Source organism: Lepidochelys olivacea (genome assembly GCF_965140295.1).
Source record: "Lepidochelys olivacea isolate rLepOli2 genome assembly, chromosome: 1".
Taxonomy (NCBI): Eukaryota; Metazoa; Chordata; order Testudines; family Cheloniidae; genus Lepidochelys; species Lepidochelys olivacea.
In genome coordinates, this window is record NC_140411.1 from 243,215,651 (window position 1) to 243,238,658 (window position 23,008).

The window sequence follows — 23,008 nt, forward strand, 5'->3', positions numbered from 1 at the left end:
ATTATTATTTATTAGTTGAATTACAGAGGTACCTACCAGGACAGGGACCCATTGTGCTGAGTACTGTACAAGCATAAAAGACAATCCTACCCCAATGACCTTACATATCAAGAGAGTTGGAAGGATGGGAATAAAGCAGCTGCACCCTCTCCTAGTTTTATCTATGCTAGAATCAATTTATCACTAATATTTAAAACTATCTTCTACTAGTATTTAAGAAATAGGAAGTAGATCATCACAGGTTCTCTCCACCTGCCCAAGCCCAAAACCTTAATTAAATTTGCAGGTACGGCTAAATATAGCTAATTACATTAGATAACCTCTATATTAATTCTTCTTCCTTGAATTTTGAAAATACTGGTTATACTCTGCAAATAAGTATAATAATAATTAGAGCAATTATTATTACTAATAATTTTTTTTACAGAGTCCACAAGTTGGCCAGGACTTCAAATACAGTACTCTTCCCTAAAGAAGAATGCAAATGATTTAACAGGGGGTAGGCGGAAGGAAGATAACAAGGTAATAGGAAAGAGGGCAGAGAAGCATGACAGGGTAGACTGGATAAAGTAATGTGGTAGCTCAGTAAGGGCTACTGCAAAGTAGAGTAGAATAAAGATTTTTTTAAAGAAACAAAATAATTAAAAGTTTTTGTTCGTTAATTTATTGTAGAAGAAGTAGTCAGTCTTAAGGGAAGATCTGAATGAGGAAAGGGTAGTTTATAGAGGAACTATATATAAATTATGTTTATTCTTGCTTTCTCTATTTTTCACATGACGTATGTTAAGATATATTTGTTTTATATGTTCAAAATTTATTAAGGATATATATTGTCAAGGTTCCTTCCCCACTCTGAACTCTAGGGTACAGATGTGGGGACCTGCATGAAAACCTCCTAAGCTTACTTTTATCAGCTTAGGTTAAAACTTCCCCAAGGTACAAACTATTTTACCTTTTGCCCTTGTACTTTATCGCTGCCACCACCAAACGTCTAACAGATATATAACTGGGAAAGAGCCAGTTTGGAAACGTCTTTCCCCACAAAATCCTCCCAAACCCTACACCCCCTTTCCTGGGGAGGGTTTGATAAAAATCCTCACCAATTTGCATAGGTGAACACAGACCCAAACCCTTGGATCTTAAGAACAATGAAAAAACAATCAGATTCTTAAAAGAAGAATTTTAATAGAAGAAAAAGTAAAAGGATCACCTTTGTAAAATCAGGATGGTAAATACCTTACAGGGTAATTAGATTCAAAACATAGAGAATCCCTCTAGGCAAAACCTTAAGTTACAAAAACAGGAATCTACATTCCATTCAGCACAGCTTATTTTCTCAGCCATTTAAAGAAAACAGAATCTAACGCATATCTAGCTAGATTACTTACTAGATTACTAAATTCTAAGACTCCATTCCTTTCTGTTCCCAGCAAAAGCATCACACAGACAGAGAGAGAGAGGCTTTGTTTCTCCCTCCCCCGAGCTTTTGAAAGTATCTGGTCTCCTCATTGGTCATTTTGGTCAGGTGCCAGCGCGGTTATCCTAGCTTCTTAACCCTTTACAGATGAAAGGGTTTTTCCTCTGGCCAGGAGGGATTTTAAAGGTGTTTACCCTTCCCTTTGTATTTATGACATATGCAGTGTTGACATGTTAGCTTAAATTAATGTATAAAGTGCTTTGGTATCCTATGGCAAGAAAGGCATTATAAATAGTAAGTGCAGAATATATTTTGGTTAAAAAACTGGAATTCACTTACAGTAACTGAATTCTGTTATACTGAAACTTTGCTGCTAGAAAAATTATGTTAAAGACACAAATTGTGCTGCTAGGAATGCAACAATTCCTATCTATCTGATATTGCAGGTGGTAAGTGGTGCGACCAAGAAGAAATATCACCTCCTTTTCCTCCTCTTCTGTGGGTGAGCAAGAGAGGGATAAAGAGGACTCCTTGGCTGCTCCGGGTCTTACTGAAGCTATTCACAATGGAAAGAGAAGGGGACCAGGCCTTGCTACAATGATTCCCAAGGCAAACAAAGATGTGTTTTCCTAAGACTTCTCTTCCTTGTATACAGCCATCAGTGCCCTATGCAATCATAGGAGGCAAAGAGATTATATTCCACAACTCCCAAGTGCAGAAATAAAGGGATTATTTTTACCAGGTAGGTAAAAATAATCTTCTCCCACTTATACATCACCTTGCTCTTTATAAGCACCTTCATTTTAGAATCTCAGGTTTTGAGTAAAACAAAACCAAACATATCCTCTTCACTATACTGGGGTGCCACTGTTTATTAGTTGGATTTGAGGCTTTTAGATACAATTTATGACAGTAATTCAATTACCCCATGAATGCTCGGTTATGATAGAATAGTATATCTGATGCTAGAAAAATAATAATGCCAGAATATTACATCCAATGAAAAATGCTAGGTTAATATAATTATTCAAATTGGAATTTCTATTTCTACAGGTCAGGACCTAATGCCTCAAGCACTTTCCGCTTTGAAGCATGTGGTATATTGACAGACACTATTCCGCTATCTATTTATATAACAGATTCCACGGGTCACTGTGTATGTGCTGGCTGTATGGGAACTTTATAGCTACTTCTGTTCTAGTCTCTCCTCTCAGGAGAAGCCCCAGGAAGTTGTGTAGGAGTGTTAGCCTCAAAAGAAGCTCACAGCATTCTTGTCCCAGCCTCACCCAGTAAGGTACTAGGAGCACTAGCTATGATGAGGCACAGAGCTTCTACCCACAGCTACGACCAACCCAGGACTAGCCTCGACCAACAGAAGTTGCTGCACTGAAATCACAGCAAGAAAAATAATAATATATAAAAGAATTCTAAACAATTTATATTAAAAAAATCTGATTGGTAAGAGAGTGGCTTCATTTTCCCTTGTTCTTTAACATTATTGGTTTTCAGTTTAACGTGCTCACCTAATCACGTTAGTGTTATTAACATTCAAGAGGATTAATTTTTTTCACACTGGGACTGGGGGAGCATTATCTCCTAAAGAGAATATTAGAGGGGACAGGCCTGAATTTAATGTACCAGATTTGAAGTAATTTACAAAACTCATTAAAATTCCAAGATGTGAATGATTGCTCTCTTGGGGTCTTCTTTGAACCTGGAAAACTAACCCTCTTTCTCCAATGGGAATACTTTAAATACAAAGGGAAAATGCAGTTAGGCAGATAAAAGTACTAAGACTTAAATAAATAAAGTGCTTCATAATTTGAAAAATATTCTTTGTTTGTATTTTGACCCACAGATCCTGAAACAAAATCCAGTTGAGCAAGGGGAGGGTAGAATGGGCTGTGGCATTTTCCTCCAAGCTGGAAAGTTACCTGTGCATGGGTTAACAGCTTTTAAGGGAAAAAGGTGGAAGGATCAGATATTTATGTTTATGCAGCCATACAGGGCGAGAGTACAGTGTGATGTATTTCTCATACATATGTCTACAAAGGCAGAGGACCTACCCCCACATCTAGGTTCTGTTATAGACACATTTACCTTCAGAGGCCTGTTCTTTCTGAATTGCTAGGGTTTGTTGGTATTTTAAAGTTAATTTGGATTAAGGTTTACGTGAGTTTAAAGCACAATAGCTATTCCTGAATAACAAGAGTGCTTTGTTCCTGTTTAGCTTAATCCATTTTCAAAGCGGAACAGGAACAAGGCATACTTAGTTCAGAATAAGTGTGTCCACATAGAGAGTTATTCAGGAATAGCTATTCTGGAATAACTCCATGTGTAGACAAGGTCTTCCGTTAGTCTCCTATAATTTAGCTGCTGAGCTGCTGCTTCATTTTTTTGGACTATAATTCAGCCCTTGAGCCAAAATTTCAAGGAAACAAGTTCAAACATCACAAAAGAAGAAAACCAGAGCAAAAATGTTCCGGCTAGAAATCAGGATAGAGCTCACTGCCCCACAAAACGCCCTTTCAACAGAATACATCTTCCACTGGTGTGTGTATGTACTGGACACACATCTGTGAGTGTATATATATGGAACTCTTTAATGACCTGAAAATCAAAAACCAACCCTACAAAAAGTGGAAACCTGGACAACTTGCTAATGATGAATACCAAGGAATAGCACAAGTATGTAGGGACAAAATCAGAAAGGGTAAGGCACAAAGTGAGTTACACCTAGCAAGGGAAATAAAAGGCAATAAGAACAGGTTCTATAACTACATTAGCAGAAAGAGAAACATTTAGTATTTAGTATTATTTAGTAGGGAGGGAGCTAATAACGGATGACATTAAGAAGGCTGAGGTGTTTGAGGTCTATTTTACTAAAAAAGTTAAGTGTGACCATATATTCAACAAGGGGGAAGGAATGCAAGCCAAAATAGGGAAAGAACAGGTAAAAGATTATATAAATTAGATGTATTCAAGTCGGCAGGCCCTAATGAAATTCACCCTAGGGTACTTAAGGAAGTAGCTAAAGCAACATCGGAACCATTAGCAATTATCTTTGAGAACTCATGGAGGATGAGTGAGGTCCCAGAGAAGTGGAGAAGGGCAAACAGCTTATCTTTAAAAAGCATAATAAAGAGAACCTGGGGAATTACAGACCAGTCAGCCTGACTTTGATACCTGGAAATATACTGGAACAAATTATTAAACAATCCATTTGTAAGCACCTAGAGGATCATAGGTTGATAAGTAATAGCCAGCATGGATTTGTCAAGAACAAATTATGCCACAGCAAACTAATTTCCTTCGACAGAGTTACTAGCTTAGGGGATAGGAAAAAAACTGTAGATAAAATATATCTTGATTTTAGTAAGGTTTTTGACACTGTGCTACATGACATTCTCATAAGCAAACTAGGGAAATGAGATCTAGATGACACTACTATAAGCTAGGTGTGACCACAGGATCCCCGTGTAAGACCCAAAGCCTCAGAGCTGCCAGGCAGCTGACATCTCCAGGAGCTGCAACAAGCTTGTACTCCACAGCCCAACTGTGGACAAAGATCATGGGAAGTCCCACCTCAAGAGGTCTGAGAGACAGTAGCCCCATGGCTCCTGATTGGCTCTCCGCCCTATATAAACCTAAGGGAAGTTCCAGGAAGCGTCCAGGCAACAGTATGGATATCCTATAGCTGCCATGACCATTCCTGACTCTGACCTTCACTTGATCTGGACTTTGCCTTCTGACAGACCGTGAAACCTGACTCAGACTCTCAGTATCGACCCTGGCCTGGAACCTGACTACGCACTCCACTGCCTCAGGTTTGCTGCTGCTCTGACCCTTAGTCTTGACTGCCTGTGCTGGGATCCTGATAGATTGTCTAGACCACTCTAGGCCATGCTGAAGGCTTACCCGAGGGCAGCATGGAGGCAGTGGGCCATTCACTGGCCAGCATGCTCCAGAGGGTATTGGACGACTCCCAGGAGGAGCTCCCCATGTCTTGAACCAAGTATCGCACCTCGTAGAAGAGAACCAAGCTCTGCACAGGCAAGCCACCCAGTTCCATGAAGAAAACATGACAGTGTGGGCCCAACTGGCACAGCATGCCACAGATAACCAGAGCTATGAGAACAGGTGACCAGGCTGCAGAATGAGAACACTGCACTGTAACTGGAGCCAGGCCCCCTCCCAGAACATTTGAATGGGGACTGCCAAAAGTTCCAGGGGTTTAACCACCAATGCCACCTTCTGTTTCTGCTCTTCCCCCAGTTCTACCCCCCCTGCAAAAGTGGGACTCATTGTTAGCCTCCTGACAGGAGATGCATTGGACTGGGCCTTGCCCCTACTTGAACGAGCAAGCCAGACACGATTGAACTGGGATGCCTTTCTTCGGGTATTTTCTGCTATATTTGATGATCCCCACTGTGTCTGCTTAGCAAACTGCAAACTGCAGTAGGGGCAGGGACTGACCTCCTCCTACACCACCTACTTTTGGTGACTACTTTCCAACACTGAGTGGAATGTAGTGGCCCAGGTCTACCAGTTTTGGTGGGGACTACGCAAGGAGATTAAGGATGAGCTAGCTCATGTGGAGGCCCGCCCAACCTAGATATCTTTCATATGCATTGACAATAGACTTGGCAAATTATGAGAGGAAAGGAAGGCTTCTGGTGTTACCACTCGACTGGTGCCCCTTGGTACTTGTCTCCAACCTTAACCCCAAATCCATGCAGCTGGATAGCACCCGCTGCCATGTGACTCCTGAGGAAAAACGGTGCTGTTGCCACCTCAGGCTATGTTTCTATTGTGGGGGATCTGGCCATACTCTTGTCAGCTGCCCATCAGGAGCTCTAACATGACCCCGGTATAAGGGGTTGGCCTGGGCAAGTCCTGAGATAATGCTCCCCACTCCTCACTGAGGCATGTCCCAGGCATGGTTAGCACTACTTGCACCTTAAAGTCCAGTCTCCTCTCTGTGTTCCAGGAGAATTGTAATGAATTCCGCCACAAAACTCAACCTGTGGATGGGTCTACAACCTGGTTCGAATTCAAACTGGGGATGAATGGAAGACAGCTTTTCGAACACAGTAAGGCCACTATGAATACCTGGTAATGCCATTTGCAACATTCCAGCACTTTGTAAAAAAGTTATTCCATGATGTCCTAGACCAGTACATTGTAGTCTACCTGCATAATATCCTCATCTTTTCCGAGGATCCTGAACAACACATCCCCCCCAATATCAAAGAGCTGCAATGCTTCCTGGGGTTCACTATTTTTACAGGTGCTTCATCTCTGGGTTGTCAGGCCAAATCACCCCAATGACAGTGCATCTTCCCCAAAGAAATCTACCTTTACCTGGTCTCTGGAGGCCAAACAAGTATTTGACTGGGTCAAACTGACCTTTACCAGTGACCCGATTCAAGTTCCATCCCAACCTGGCACTACCTTTTGTCGTTGAGACAGATACATCCAATGTGGCAGGTGGGGCTATACTCTCTTCAAATACATGGTCCCCAACAGCACCTCCACCCTTGCACCTACTATGCGTGGAAGGTCGCTCCAGCTGCACAGAATTACAAAATTCTACATAAAGAGCTTCTAGCTATCAAAGCGGCCTTTAAAGAGCAGCACCATTATCTGGAGGGTCCTTGGGACCCAGTACAGATATACACAGATCTTAAAAGCTTAAAGTACCTCTGCCAAGCTAAAGCACTGAAACAGAGGCAGCTTTGCTGGGCTCTGTTCTTCACAGGCTTCAATTTCACAATCATGTACCATTGGGGGATATAGAACAAGACAGCCAGTGCCTTGTCTTGAAGAGGGGGAATATCCCATCAGCCACAAGATCCCACCCCCGGCACATGGAGTCCCCACACATTCTTAAGCCCCGGAACTTACTGGATGCCACAATTCCCCAAGACCTCATGTCAATGATCTGCTCATCTACAGAAGAGGAGCTCCCTCCCAAGAAACTTGAGACAGCTAGTTTGGGGTAAAACCAGGTCCAGGCTGGCTTGCTCTATGTCAAGGGCCATTTGTACATTCTGCCAGGACTTCCCCAGTTAGAAGTACGGCAGCTCTGTCATTACTCGCCATTAGCAGGCCATCTGGGGCACCTTGAGACCCTCTTTGTGGCCAACCGCTCCTTCTGGTGGATCCCAAATGCACACAACAATCCACTTATACATTGATTCCTGTGAGACATGTGCCCACACCAAGCCACTGCATTCAAAACTCCTTGGAACTCTAATGTCTTCTGAGACCCCATCTAGACAATGGGTGGCCATTACCCTGAACTTCACAGTCGAGCTCCCTGTGTCTAATGGGCACACTGTAGTCCGCACTGTGGTCAACCAGTTGACAAAAATGGTCCACTTTGTCCCCACAGCACACCTGCCCTCTGCAGAAGAAATGGCTCAGTTCCTGGTGACTCATGTCATCTATCTCCATGGACTTCTGGAGTGAGTCACAACTGATTGGGGTCCATAGTTTGTGTCACAGTTTTGGCATGAAACCCTGTAGTTGCTTAGGAGACAGCACTTACACATCCATCGCCTATCACCCAAAAACTGATGGTCAATCCGAATGAGTGTTAGAAGAATACCTGTGCTTCTTCATGAATTTCCACCAGGATAACTGATAGAGCCTGCGTTGTACGCAAAATGCACTTCCACTTCTGTCCTCATCTGACCATACCAGTCAATTCCACCAATCCCACAGCTGCCGACTGGGTGCGGCAGATCCACAAGGTCCAAGAAGAACTCAAGCTATCAAGGCCTCCTTGAACAAGGCCAAGGAAGACTATAAGCAGCATACTGACTGCCAGCGCCAAGAAGGTCCAGCATTCACCGTTGGCCAAAAAGTGCAACTGGCCATGTCATAAACTGGACCACTGATATCTCAGGCCATATCCCATCAGCCAGGTAATTAACTCAGTGACTGTGAAGCTTCAGTTACCCAGATCCCTCAAAATATAACCAGTGTTTCACGTATCCTTGTTAAAACCCTACATCGACAACCCATTTGCTCAGCAGGCTCTGCCACCACTCCCTCTGGTGCAGATCCAAGGACATGATGGGTATGAGGTCCATGAGATACTGGACTCAAAAACTGGACATGGCTCCCTCTGGTACCTTGCGGACTGGAAGGGCTATGGTCCATAAGAGCGATCCTGGGAGCACATGTCCCAATTCCATACCCCGGGCCTTGTGGCAGCCTTCCATGAAGCCCATCCAAACAATTCCATGCCCTTGACCTGGGTCGGCAGCAGACACTTTGTGTGTGTGGGGTAATGTAAGGCCCTGTGGGGCTAGAACCCAGGCCTGCAGAGCTGTTAGGCAGTTGGCATCTCCATGCTGCCACCTGTGGCAGCTGTAACTGGCATGCACTTCACTGCCCATGACCTGCTGCAGAGACAGACCATAGGAAGTCCCACCTCAAGGGGTCTGAGATAGCAGCCCCCTGACTCCTGATTGGTTCCCTGCCCTATATAAAACTAACGGACATTCCAGGGAGTGCCCAGGCAACTGTGTATATTTAATGTACCTGCCACGTCCATTCCTTGCTCCTGAACTCTTGGCTTTGATCTTAGCTTGATCTGGTCTTCACCTTCTGACTCGGACCCGGAGACCTGACTCAGACTCTAGCCCTGGGTATCAGCCTGACCTGGAACCTGACTACCCACTCCTTTGCTACTTCTTGACTCAGGTTTGTCCCTACTCTGACCCTTGGCATTGACAGCCTGTGTTGGGATCCTGACATCTTGGTGCCAACTGGCAGGGAGCAAGGAGATACACAGGATTTTACAGGGATCAACTGGGTTGGACACTTGCATAATAGTTCATTGAAGGGTAGCATGTAAGGTCTCTACAGAGAGTCAGTCGACCACAGGTCATAGAATCATAGAATATCAGGGTTGGAAGAGACCTCAGGAGGTCATCCAGTCCAACCCGCCCCCCCAAAGCAGGACCAATCTGCAACTAAATCATCCCAGCCAGGGCTTTGTCAAGCCTGACCTTAAAAACTTCTGAGGAAGGAGATTCCACCACCTCCCTAGGTAACGCATTCCAGTGTTTCACCACCCTCCTAGTGAAAAAGTTTTTCCTAATATCCAACCTAAACCTCCCCCACTGCAACTTGAGACCATTACTCCTTATTCTGTCATCTGCTACCACTGAGAACAGTCTAGATCCATCCTCTTTGGAACCCCCTTTCAGGTAGTTGAAAGCAGCTATCAAATTCCCCCTCATTCTTCTCTTCCGAAGACTAAACAATCCCAGTTCCCTTAGCCTCTCCTCATAAATCATGTGTTCCAGTCCCCTAATCATTTTTGTTGCCCTCCGCTGGACTCTTTCTAATTTTTCCACATCCTTCTTGTAGCGTGGGGCCCAAAACTGGACACAGTACGCCAGATGAGGCCTCACCAATGTCGAATAGAGGGGAACGATCACGTCCCTCTATCTGCTGGCAATGCCCCTACTTATACATCCCAAAATGCCATTGGCCTTGGCAACAAGGGCACACTGTTGACTCATATCCAGCTTCTAGTCCACTGTAACCCCTAGGTCCTTTTCTGCAGAACTGCTGCCGAGCCATTCGGTCCCTAGTCTGTAGCGGTGCATGGGATTCTTCCGTCCTAAGTGCAGGACTCTGGACTTGTCCTTGTTGAACCTCATCAGATTTCTTTTGGCCCAATCCTCTAATTTATCTAGGTCCCTCTGTATCCTATCCCTACCCTCCAGCGTATCTACCTCTCCTCCCAGTTTAGTGTCACCTGCAAACTTGCTGAGGGTGCAATCCACACCATCCTCCAGATCATTTATGAAGATATTGAACAAAACCGGCCCGAGGACTGACCCTTGGGGCACTCCACTTGATACCGGCTGCCAACTAGACATGGAGCCATTGCTCACTACCCATTGAGCCCGACAATCTAGCCAACTTTCTATCCACCTTATAATCCATTCATCCAGCCCATACTACTTTAACTTGTCAACACAATCATTGCAAAATGTATGTATTCATTACATTTAAGGAGTTATGTATCTATACTGAAAATTATGTTGGATTTATAGATTTTAAGGCCAGAAGAGACCATTATGATCATGTAGTCTGACCTCCTGTACGTTGCAGGCCACAGAACCTTATCCCCCAACTCCTATTCTCAGGGTCTTGGAGTTAAGGCAGATCACCAGAAGGTGACATACCTTAGAAATGTTCCTTTCAGGTAGGAGATAACAGACACTTATTTTCCTGTCTGGCTATGTGGGTACTGCATACCTCACACTGTATGCCTATTTGCATACCAAGTCAGCTGCTAAACGAGAGATTGCAAAATCTACAAGAAAGGAATTCTACAAAATGAAAAACAGCAGGGGGTTTCCTATTTCTGAATAAAACGAAAGGATGGGACTGGTATATCTTGGGGGGCAAAAAAAGACACTGGATCCTTTGCCTGGGAGGCATGCTGACTAAGCATTTGTCTCATGAAAGGATCACAGCCAGCTTGGCTGTAAAATGCTGTGGGGATTTTGGGTGAGCAATATTCCACAAGACATGACATCTTGTTAATTAAGTTTAGGCTTTATGATTTTGTTTTATATATACCTCTTTGTTTCCAGTACTTCTGCTTGCTACTACTTGAATCTCTATGCTTTGTTAAATAAACTGACACTGATTTCACTATAAATGCTGTGTGTTAAGTGCTGTGTGTTAAGCAGAGCAGCGATCTGGGGTGGAAGTGATAAGCGGGCACAAACTGTTTCTTTGGAAGCAGCAAATCTGTGATATGCTGAGGAGATGCTTGGAGGGCTCAAGGGTTGGGATGTGCCTATTGCTAACCTGTTGAGTAAATGCAGGACCTGTGAGGCCTAGAAGGAAATGCTTGTGTTGCCCTGGCCAGTGGAATTGGGGAACTGACCCACACCAGACACACGAAGGCTTCCTTACACTAAAGGCAGGCGGTAGCGAGGTGGCTCATAATCCTGGGTACCTCAGGAAACATCATAGTGGGTGCAAAATCGGTTGAAAGACTATTCAAGAAGTAGTTAATCAATGGTTTGCTGTCAAACTGGGGAAAGAGGGGGACATATCTAGTGCGGTCGTGTAGGGGTGCGTACTGAGTCCACTACTATTCAATATTTTCATTAATGACTTGGATAATAAGGTAGAGAGTATACTCATACAATTTGTGGATGACACCAAACTGGAAGGGTTGCAAGCATTTTGGAGAACACGATTAAAATTTAAAAAGACCTTGACAAATCAGAAAACTGGTATGAAATCAACAAGATGACGTTCAATAAAGCCAAGTGCAAAGTACTTCCCCTAAGAAGGAAAAAAAAAAGCATAACCAGTGTTCCCTCTAATTTTTCCCACCCATGTGTGGAATGAATTTTGTTATGTCCACCAATATGGACGTGATGTGTGACACATCACGTCCATATTGGTGCACATAACAAAATTCAAGTGGTGGGGGTGAGGCCAAGGGGTTCGGAGTGTCAGGGCTGGGGCAGGCAGTTGGGGTATGGCTGGGGGAGAGGTCTCCGGGATGGGGCCAGGGATGAGGAGCTCAGGGCTGAGGCAGGGGGTGCGGGCCCTGGGGTGGGGCCGGGGATGAGGAGTTTGGGGTTCAGGCTGCTCCGGGGCTACGGCAGGGAGAGAAGACTCCCCCCAGCTCTCTGCCCACAGCAGCACTGGGGTGGGGGGAGCGTCTCTCCCTGCTGTGGCAGCTCTGGGGCTGGGGCCGTGGGATAGGCGCTTCTTCCACAGCCATGACTGGGCTGGGGCGGTGCCATGGGAGAGGCACCTCTTCCCCGGCTGTGAAAGGTCTGGCCCAGGCTGGGTTTGGGCCGGGGGAGGGGAATCTTTCCCCGCCATAGCCTTGAGCGCCTGCATGGCACTTAATAGGCTGTTGTGAAGCCACGCAGCTTAGACGGAACTTAGTGCGCAACTACAAAACGGGGAATAACTGGCTAGGTGATAATACAGCTGAAAAGGAGCGGGGGGCTGCAATGGATCATAAATTGAATATCAGTTAACTGTGTGATGCAGTTGCAAAAAAGGCTAATATCATTCTGCAGTGTATTAATAGGAGTGTCATATGTAAGACACGGGAGGTAACTGTCCTGCTCTACTTGGCATTGATGAGGCCTCAGCTGGAGCACTGTGTCCAGTTGTGGGTGCTACACTTTAAGTCCAGAGGAGAGCAACCAAAATAATAAAAGGTTTAGAAAACCTGATCTTAGGAAAGCTTAAGAAAAAAACCTGGGTATAGTTAGTCTTGAGAAAAGAAGAGTCAGGGGAGAAGGCCCTGATAACAGTATTCAAAATATATTAAGGGCTGTTATAATGAGGATGGTGATCAATTGTTCTCCAAGTCCAATGTAGGAGAAGTAATTGGGTTAATCTGCAGCAAGGGAGATTTATGTTAGATATTAGGAAAAACTTTCTAACTAACTATAAAGATAGCTAGAATAGGATTCCAAGGGAGATTATGGAATCCCCATCACTGGAGGTTTTAAACAACAGATAGGAAAACAACCTGTCAGGGATGGCCCAGGTTTGGTTGATCCTCCCTCAGTGCAGAGGGCTGGACCTGTGACTTCCTAAGGTCCATAGGTCCATTCCAGCCCTAAATTTCTGATTATATATAAAGAAAGTGGATAACTTAGGGCTTGTCCATATGAATAGTTACACTCCAGTATGGCAAGCTGTGGTGTAAATCTACCATGCACTAACTGTCCGTGTGAACCCTGCTGCTACACACTAAGAAGTTCTGTAGTATGATTTGATCAATCCTGCTTTGAAACAGGATTATAGAATTTTTGGTGTGTGGCAGACTAGTGCAAGGTAGGGGTTTACACCCCAGCTTTCTGAGCATTAACTGTTCATAAAGACAAGCCCTTAATCAAAAAATGGCATTCATATTCCCATGTCAGGGAGTGATAAAACAAACTGGGCCAAATTTTTTCTGGAATTAACATACTATGCTTATACCAGAGATGAATTTTGTTTCATAGATTTATGTATTTTGTGCAACACAGCAGCAACATTAAAAATTAAACAGAAGAGTTACTAAGAAGAATATAAAAAATGAGAGCAAAGGGTTGTGAGGATGAGGAATTGCAGTATGATGCAGTAAGAGGAAGCGTGAGTCATGGTTTGAGTTGGGAGAGAGGAAGAGGAATTTTGCAATGGTATCAAGATATTAACTCTATGTTGTACTGTGTGTGGAAATATTAGCACTGTGACTGCACAAGTTTGGGTTTGCTCCAGGGCAAATCTGTTATGCTGCATTCCAGCTACCTGCCTTCCCCAGAAAAGGTGTTTGACACATCGTTGAAGGACTATCACTGAGAAGCCATCAAGACTGCAATCTGGGGCCATCAACTTTGATTGATTTATTGTTGATTTATTATTTGCATTTCAGTAGTGCCTACGACTACTAGATGTGGACCAAGACCCTACTGTGTTAGGTGCTATACCAACACCACACAAAACAGTGGTTCCTGCCCAGAGAGCTTATAGTCTAGATTGTCTCTCAACTAATGGCCCACCCTCATGGAACAATGTTTTTTCTACAGAAAGGCCTGCTGAAGGAGCAGGAGTGCAAGCAGGACTGGGATCAACAGCATCTCAGCTTGAGCACATGACACAGTGACAGAGACTCCATTTAAGAGTGGGGTTCTGCTCTGTGCAGGGGACTAGTCATCACCATATGTAAAAAGGACGGTCAGGAGACAGGGGGCAGGAGAAACTCTGCTCAGACTGAAATGTTGATGAACCACAAACTCACAAGAAGGGGTTAGCTCAGTCTAGGGGAGGGAGTGTCTCAGCACTTGTTTTATTTCTGAAGATCTGTAACTCTCAAATGATCTAAGAATAAAGTAACTGTGCTTAAGAAATTCCTTTGCTAAGCCTATGTTCCTTGTTTTCCTGCTCTGTTGTTTCTGGAGGGGTTAAACTAGAAGCCCTGAGTGCCCATACCCTAGGTGGGACTGAGGCAGCTTGTGTAAGTGAATGGGGTGCTCAGGAGGTCTCAGATACTTGTTCTGGAGTCTAAGGTAGCTGGACAGTGGTGTCCACATCCCAAACAAAGGCATCTGAAAAGAGTTTTAGGCCTGGGAGGATGCCCTAGTGTCCCAGAACTGGAAGCAATGACTAGACTCTACTTAGACCCAATTGACTCGGAAGCACTTGAGCTCTTGAGTCCACTCACAACAGACTGCCGTTCATACAGTGACTTGGCCAGATGGTGATATATATAATTTCCTTTAAAACATTTAAATGAAAAGTATAAAAAATGAGGAGGTAGCAAGTCTGAGGAGGAGAGAAGTGCAATGAGGACTAACTGCCCATCGGAAGAGATTCTTCAAGAGATAAAATAAGGCTTCAACCTCACATAACTGTAAATCTGAAAAGAATTACTTGTGGCAATGAGAACAACTTCATCACATCAAATATCTGCGCTTTTTAAAAACACTTGATGTCCAGAGCTTGCTGCATTTTTCTTAAAGCAATAGTCCAAATAATGTATGAATTAATAGATCATGGATGTGCATGATCAGTATATTATTTTAAATGTCTATGACTTATTTCAATGTCAAGATTTCCCCCCAAAACATTGCCAAAACAATAATCTTCACTGAAGGATATGTATGTGCTAAGTTTGAAATTTAAAAACAAACCTGTTTTTGAGTTCTCTAAAAAAAGCATCTGATACATGTCTTCACTGGCCAAAATAATTTTTGCTCATTTGACAAATGCCTCAATATACTTCCAATAAACTTTCTAAAAAATACTCACTTCTAAGTTGAGATTAAGCAGAGAAATTAAAGTCCAAAATATAATTAATGAGAAAATTAGACATATCTGAAAATAGGAATTTTAGAATGGAAGTGCCAGCTCAGCTTTAATTTCTACTGCAGAGAATAACAGGCAGATTTGTATCTCTATTCTGGGTAGGATTTTTTGAAGTGCTCAACAATGGCTTAATGCTCGTCCCATTGGAGTCAATGATGGAGTTAGACGAGTACTTTTAAAAATCCCACTCCAAGTGTGTGAACATGTACACTCATGAAGGATAAATCAGATAGATTTATATATGCTTAATAGTAAGTTTAAGTTTGCATATATTGGGCAAGATAGCAAGGTTTTAACCCTGTCAGCATTACATGCCTTATTCCATTCTATTATGATACAGGCTTTCACAAAACACCAAGCAAAATGGATCCTCTGTTCTGTTTCTTGCTTACGTAGGTCTCATGATGTCATTATAGCCCTTTAACGTGAGATCATGTTTATCTGCATAACACTCTCTGTGTATTTCATAGACATGACATTATAGAGTCGTGATATATCTGTAGCTAAATATACTGAAAATTAACTTCAATATAGTGGTAGCTAGAAAGTCTGTGATCACTATACAACATATGTCTGTTTGCACATATCTGTCCCATGGTGTGTGTTTGCTACAAGAATGTATAGTATAAATGTCAGAGTACATTCTTTCTCCTGGCTATATGCATAATCTACTCCAGCTGTCTGAGTAAGCAGAATTTGATGGTCTTGGATAAAGAGAGTTTTGTGTAAACATTAACTCTAAGAAGGGACCATGAGATGCCGGAAGCTCCAACATAATGGCTTAATTTCAACCCCAAGCCTTATCCCTTCATTCACTTTCATTCTCACAACTCACTGAGTAAAGAAAATTCAAAACACAAGTTCACATTCCCTGATGAAAGAAATATTGAATTGTCCAGTAAGAAATTGTCTGGAGCTGGGAGAAAGAAATATAAGTATGGAAGTTCATGGACCACTATGGAGTCTTAATAACACATAATCTCAGACATGAACATCAGGCATTAAGTCAATATTTTAAAAATAGATGTCTAAAGTTAGGCTCCCAAATATTTTGGCTCTTAAGCAGGAGACCTGATTTTCAAAACTGCTGAGCATGCAGCAGCCCATTTTAGATGCTTAATTATGAATTTAGGAACCTAACTGTAGGCATCAATTTTTAATAATCTTGGCCTTTGTGCCTAAAGGTCAACCCGTCAGAGCCCAGCATTAATATTGCCTGGCAGACCCACACAGTCACATGTTGCAATGAGATCATCAGTAAGGTTGTGAATCATTCACGGAGGTCATGGCTTCTGTGACTTTTTGTGACCTCCATGAATTTTGCAGCGCTGGTGTGGCTGACCTCAAGGCCACCCCAGAAGCTGGGGAAGCTGCGGGGCCAGCTGCTGCTATGGCAGCCCCAGGCAGCTGGTCCCCAGCACTGCCCTGGAGCAGTGGTCTGGGACCAGTGCTGGTGGTGTGGGTCTCAGGCCGCTCTTGCCCACAACCGTGGCAAGGGGTGGGGGAGCCTGGGCTGCTCACCGCTAAGAGCGACAGTGGGGCCATGGGCCGCCCCCCCAGCAGCGGCAGGGGGCCATGGGCTGGCCCCCACAGCAGAAGCATCGCCCCCACGCGCCCCCCCTTCCCTCCAGCAGCAGTCTTCAGGAGCGCCCCCCACTCCCAGCAGGTAAGACTTAGTCACAGGTATTTTTAGTAAAAGTCATGGACAGGTCACAGGTTGTGACTTTTTGTTTATTGCCCATGGCCTGTCCATGACTTTTACTAAAAATACCGTACCTAAAAGTTAGCCTTAGTCATCAGACATACCTTCATTAACCACTGTACATATATATGAGGTAATATGCTGGTTCCAAAGAACAAATTTGTTCTGTACTTTACAACGTAAGTATGCTACCAACTACAAAATATTTAAGATTCATGTGATTAGGTTATATTATTAAGAAGGTGGTAAAAATCTATTAATTGGTAAAAGTGAAGGGTAGTGACGTTTCACAGCGTTCCATCCTACAGAATTAAAGTTTAGGTAACATACAGGTGAACAGATTCAGAATGGTTCCTATTGAGCAATTATATTGCCTAACGGCGAGTGAATGCAACATGCCCTCAGTTGGCACAATTACTGTAAAACAGGTACAGTATCTAATAAAGGTTAAATGGCTATTGTTTTAAAAAGTCATCCTCCCACAATCAACTGAAGAATGAGCCTTTTCTAGCTGCATTCACCTCTCATGGATTCATTTCACAGCGTCTCTGTCACATCAACAAGATCTGTAAAAACACTTCAAAGGTTCTACCACTGATAGACCAGTAGACAGGCTCACCTGTTCCTGGGTCATCTTCTGCAGCTCTTTCTCCCAAGCTGCTCGGTCATCATCCAGGTGGTAGGAAGCAGGTGGGGTGAGTCCACGCAAAATCAGGGGGTCACGGTCATGGCAGAGGGCTGTCAGGTGTCCAATGTACAACTTCAATTTGCTGCGATTCTGGTCAAGTTCTAAAAGGGGCTGAATTATCTGAGATAAGAAAACAGGAATAGTCAGGGTCGGTCTGAGACCCAAGCCACTGAGAAGTCAAAAACCAATCCCTAAGTTATGAATCTTAACGTCCCATAATATGTAAAAGCTGAAAGAATACTGAATGAAATCCCCCAAACCCTTCTGTCCTATAAAATGTATTACACTGGACTAAAGCAGGAAGAAACACAGCAATTGGGAGGGCATGGTGATGCTGGCTGGCTTGTTAGTATGAAAGTAGAGAGAATGTAAGCTGAGAACTGAAACAGTATTAACTGTATAGATTTAGTGTGTTTATTGCACAACAACACTCCAATTATCATAACTCCCTGCTTTAATTTTTTAAAGTGAATTTTGTGTTGCTAAAAGGTGCCAGATTGATAGACCTGGAGAATAAAGTTTGGTATTAGCCAAAGAACAGGTTGTCTGTCCACAGCAAAGGCAACAGCAGAACAAATTCTCCTCCCATGTTGCTTTACACACATGCATCAATCCTTTTCTGAAGGGATCTCTTCTAATGATGCCAATTAGCATGAATTAAAAAGTTAAGTTTCTGAAATACAGACACCTGTACATTAGAAACTTGACTTACGCACCATGTCAAATACATAGCCCACCAAACAGTCTTGAGAAGACATTCAGTCATTACCTGAGCAAAACTTAATGTGATGGCCTAAAAATGAAGAGCTCTAACAAGTTCTATTTTATTTTATCTAATCTAAATCTAATCTATGCTCTTACTTCCAGTCCTTTGAATCATCCAGTCTCTTCTCTGAAGAGTCACTGTTTACCAAGAAGTGGAGACCAGATGAATAAATGCAGAGTCTTTCACTGTGCTCAGACTAGAATACTGGTTTCAACTGTTCTAGGTTTTTTCAAAGGTATGTTTAAAATTTAAACAAACAGAATTCTGGCTCTATGGAATGTGGCCAATCAAAAATTGAGGAAGTGGAAGGACCAGGCTGTGCACCTCCTCTCAAAGAAATGAGGTACTGAATCTGTATCTGCTGACATGCACCAGCTGTGAGAGTTGCAAAGCCTTGCCAGAATGCTGCCAACTGTCAAAATGTTCCCATTTAGACAAGGCAGAGGCTGCACCTGTTGCTTGTCAGCAGGCTCATGGTGTCTCTTCAATGGGACACCTCTGACCCTGCTAATGAATGAGAAGCCTGATAATCTCTGAGTCAACAGAAACAGGGTGCTGGTATTACTTTCAACAAAGACATTGAATCCTACCCCCTCTAACAAGGCTGTTCTGGCTCACTTCTTTTGTTTCCAACACTGAATGGATTAAGTTCTGTGGAGTGAGAGGAGCTAAGAGCAACAGCTAAGTAGTTAATGGGTGTCAAAATCCTTCTTCTGATGTGGACACAGCAGCACTCAGGAACCTACAGCAGAACGTTAGGATCAACAGCATCATAACACCTCATAGGAAATAATCTGGGAGAAACCCTGGCCTAGATGACAAGCAGAGAAGTAGAAAGATGCAGGTGAGGGAGGCTGGACAAGACGACTAGAGACTAGGAAATCTTTTTTAGGATGACTTGACCGGCCAGAAAGCAGGAAAGCTAAAATGATGAATATTTACCTCATATTTATGCATTTGCTTCTTGCACTCAGATTACACGACATTAACCAAACTATAGAATGGGGCACATAAGGTTCTGGTGAACCCCCATCTGCCAGTTTGGGGGTACCATTCACTAAAGGTGTACATATGTATGTATAATTGATAGGTGTGGTATGTCAACACGGCAAGTGACAACAGGACAGGATTGATCCACCCTTGTACAGAGAAGTGGGAAGGTATATTCCAGTAGCAACACAATTCTTCAGGTTTCACTTCCATGTCCAAATACAACTGAATTTCAGTTCATTATACATCCATCAAATTTGTCTATTTAGTGAACACCTGACATAGTAGCATTCCATTCCCCCCAAATTCTTCTAGTTTAGACCTTCCATACTATTACCTACTAAAAACCCACTTCTGAGATTAATTGAATTTCCTAAAATGGCAGACTTGAGGCCTCTGATTTTCTTGATGTCTTCCCTATCTTTGTTGCTCTTCTGTTCATCTACAGGTTGAGGTATAATGGAGACATCATCTTCTGTAAAATAATGACTTACAGAAATATGGACATTAACAAGCTAATGTCTAATGATTAAGTGACTAATCAATAAACTTCCTAACTACCTTGTATTTTCTTTCAGATAACAGATTCTATTAGGCATGCATGGGATGTGTGGATTTCAAGCTGACAAGTCAGTGTCACAGAACTAACTGATTGATCATTATAATGGGTTTTAGTATGGAAACTGAACTTGATTTTTCAGGGACAAGATCCCTTGTGAAGTAGAGTACATTTCTGACTGTCCCCCTCATCTGCTTACCTTCGGAAGAGGTGTCCCTCCATTTGTGGAGATTAGCCATATGAGGCATGTGAAAGTTATTAACTAACAGTGCTCCCAGCGCTGTTCACAGAGCCATCATTTCTCTCCCTTGGGTCTCATTAAATCCTGCCAGTCAAGTAGGAAATGCCTTTATCTTTGCGTTCCTCCCATATCTAATTTGAGCCGGCCACTTAGCAAAAGGCAATGTGCTTCCCACACAGCAGAGCTGCCACTACCTTATCTCAAGAGGGTGCAAGAGCACTTGCTAAGTGGAAAGGCAGAGCAGCACTGGATTCATAAACCAGGTCACATTTCTGCATTCAGCTGTAGAGCTTTCTAGGGAAACACTGGATGAACTGGCTTCCCTAGAGGCATGGACATATTTTCCAAAACAACCAATCTTCAATAACTGTAATGTCTATCCATGAGGAAGTTTGTGTGGAAGGTTGTTTTTTTATGAGAGTATCCAGTTTTGAGAGCTCATTCTTAATCTTTCCCTGCTTTCTGTATAGGATGTTGATTCTATACATTACAATCAACATATCACACAGACTATGCTCAGATTGTGTGCCACACACTCTCAAAGAAACTGTGAAACCACCTGATCAACATCCTATGCAGCAAACAGGGAAAGATTAAGAATGCGCTCTCAAAACTGGATACTCTCCTAAAAAAACAACCTTCCACACAAACTTCTTCATGGGTAGATTTTACAATAACTGTAATGATACACTTAGACCATTTCCATCAGAGCACAGAATAGAGTCTGTTTAACAATTCTTACACACACACACACTCATTCTTTATCCTCAAGCTCAAAACACTATTGCACAGTTAAGGTTGAAAATTTACTCCACATACCACAAAAATTCACGACAATGTTAAAGTGGAGACATTAAATGCCTGAAAATCTGAAATAAGAGCAAACCATTTTAAAGTTATCAACTGACAAAGAAATGTGGGAATGCCTTTCAAAGCAAATTCAACTCAAAAACGACTTGTCCAGAAAGTTTTAACTTTGGACAGAGTGAGCAAGACAAATTTAAATCTAAATGTAGTTTTGCAAAAGATATAAAGGAGTGAAAATAGGGCTTAGAATGAAATAGCTGCTGCTACCTTTACTGTGGAGTTGCTATTGCTATATCACAGTTAACCTATATGATAGTGACATTAGTTAATAGCTTTATTTTGGTAAAAGCATGTCTTAGACTTGATAGTCATGAAGCATGGATAAGACAAGACATGATATTTGTACTGAATGTGGTTGGACAGACCTATCCAAATGTCTGCTTATTTCTTTTACTGGGAGAAACCAATATACCTCAAATATGGAGACTGTGGTGTCCAAATGTTTATCTGAGAGACGTCAAACATAAATATGCAAAAATATGTAGGAGGATGTGTGAAAGGGCCAAGTGTGATGGTAACTGTCTATAAATGGGTAGAAAATGAGAAATATTTTAAGGTAGGTGTAACTGCACTCACACTTGTCAGAACCAGACATGCTGATCAGATGCTGTAATGATTTTTTGTGCAACTGTGTGTATATGACTGTGTGTGTATGGAAGGAGGAAACAGAAAAAATTAATGGAATCACACTGGCATTGCAAAGTCAGCACACTCTGCTATATTCATGTTTGGCATCGGCAGGACTGCTTTGGGTAACCCTTCAGCAGTATGGCAGTCCTGCTATCAAGAGTGTGTGCATACTTAATGTGGATAACGTTGTAATACCCGTAAAGGAACAAAGCAGATAATGAGCCTTCAGTTTCACAATCAAATAATTCACTGAACTGATAGCATACTGGGATGAAGGAGGGTCTATAGCTTCTTTTCTATGCACTTGGCTGAGTCCCCCTCCCCATGTCCTGTTTTACTCAAACACAAAATCATTATAATAAGGAACACAAAGTACGAAAAGGACAGAAATAAATGAAACCAAGGTAAGGTAGTGAAATTGGGAGATATTCTTGAGGTCAAAATAAAATTAAGTGAGATCAGAAATATAATTGATCTTTTAGCCTAGTGGAGCAGAAACAGGAAAACGAATGGAGGGAACAGGAGCTTTCCAAGGAGTGAAACCATTCATGACACACACTATATACAGTTTGCTATCCTGGACTACAGAGTTTTGGACTGATCCCCACCTGATGGTTTCTTTTAGTAGCCTGTAAGGATGTAATCCATAAAAGGAGTTCCAAAATAATGAAGAGATCTGACACAGTGCATGCCTGAAATGCAACCAAGCTGAGGCTGGCCTTCTGAGGACAGCCTTCCCCCACCTATCAGCTATTTTTGAGAGAGGTATGCAGGGATAGGAAATTATTTTCAGCCACCCTGATGTTCAAACCTTGCTTCAAATGGATGCAAATATGCTGCACAGCAAATGTACTCCTGAAACCTATCACTGAACACTAGCAGACAGGGATGAGGCTATGAGTGTCTATAAATCTGAGGCATCTGACAATCATAGCTGCTTGTTAACGAGCATGTAAGAAGGAAAAAGACCTAAAAAAAAAGAGTGCAGTGGGAGGTGGGGATGGGTGGAGAGTTTAGCTGGTGGCTGCAATCCCAGAGAAAACAAATGCATCTGTGATTTGATATTAATATTATCAGAAAGAGAGATTGTGGCTATTTGCTGAAATGCAAGCCAGAATGTTTTTCTTTCTCCAATCGAAAGAGTTGAGAAAAAGCAAGAAAACAAAATGATATTGTCTGGAAATATTTGCATGAGGGCCTAAATTAATCCTGCTCCTTGGTCAGAGGATTCCAGTTTGTTCAGCAATCACTGCAAGGGTTCAAATCCAGCCACAGT

The 23,008-nt window shown here is 42.7% G+C and overlaps 1 protein-coding gene across 5 annotated transcripts in view; it reads right to left on the reverse strand.

Moving 5' to 3' along the window:
• Window positions 1–23,008, reverse strand: part of ERC1 (ELKS/RAB6-interacting/CAST family member 1) — a 546,576-nt gene that overhangs the window by 22,259 nt on the left and 501,309 nt on the right. For 4 of the 5 annotated variants that reach the window (XM_084634612.1, XM_084634613.1, XM_084634610.1 and 1 more), the window contains one exon: window positions 17,611–17,799. In XM_084634612.1, coding sequence (XP_084490738.1) covers window positions 17,611–17,799 — 189 coding nt within the window. Of the gene's footprint in view, window positions 1–17,610; window positions 17,800–23,008 lie in introns of those variants that run through there. The other variant, XM_084634615.1, reaches the window with a different exon arrangement.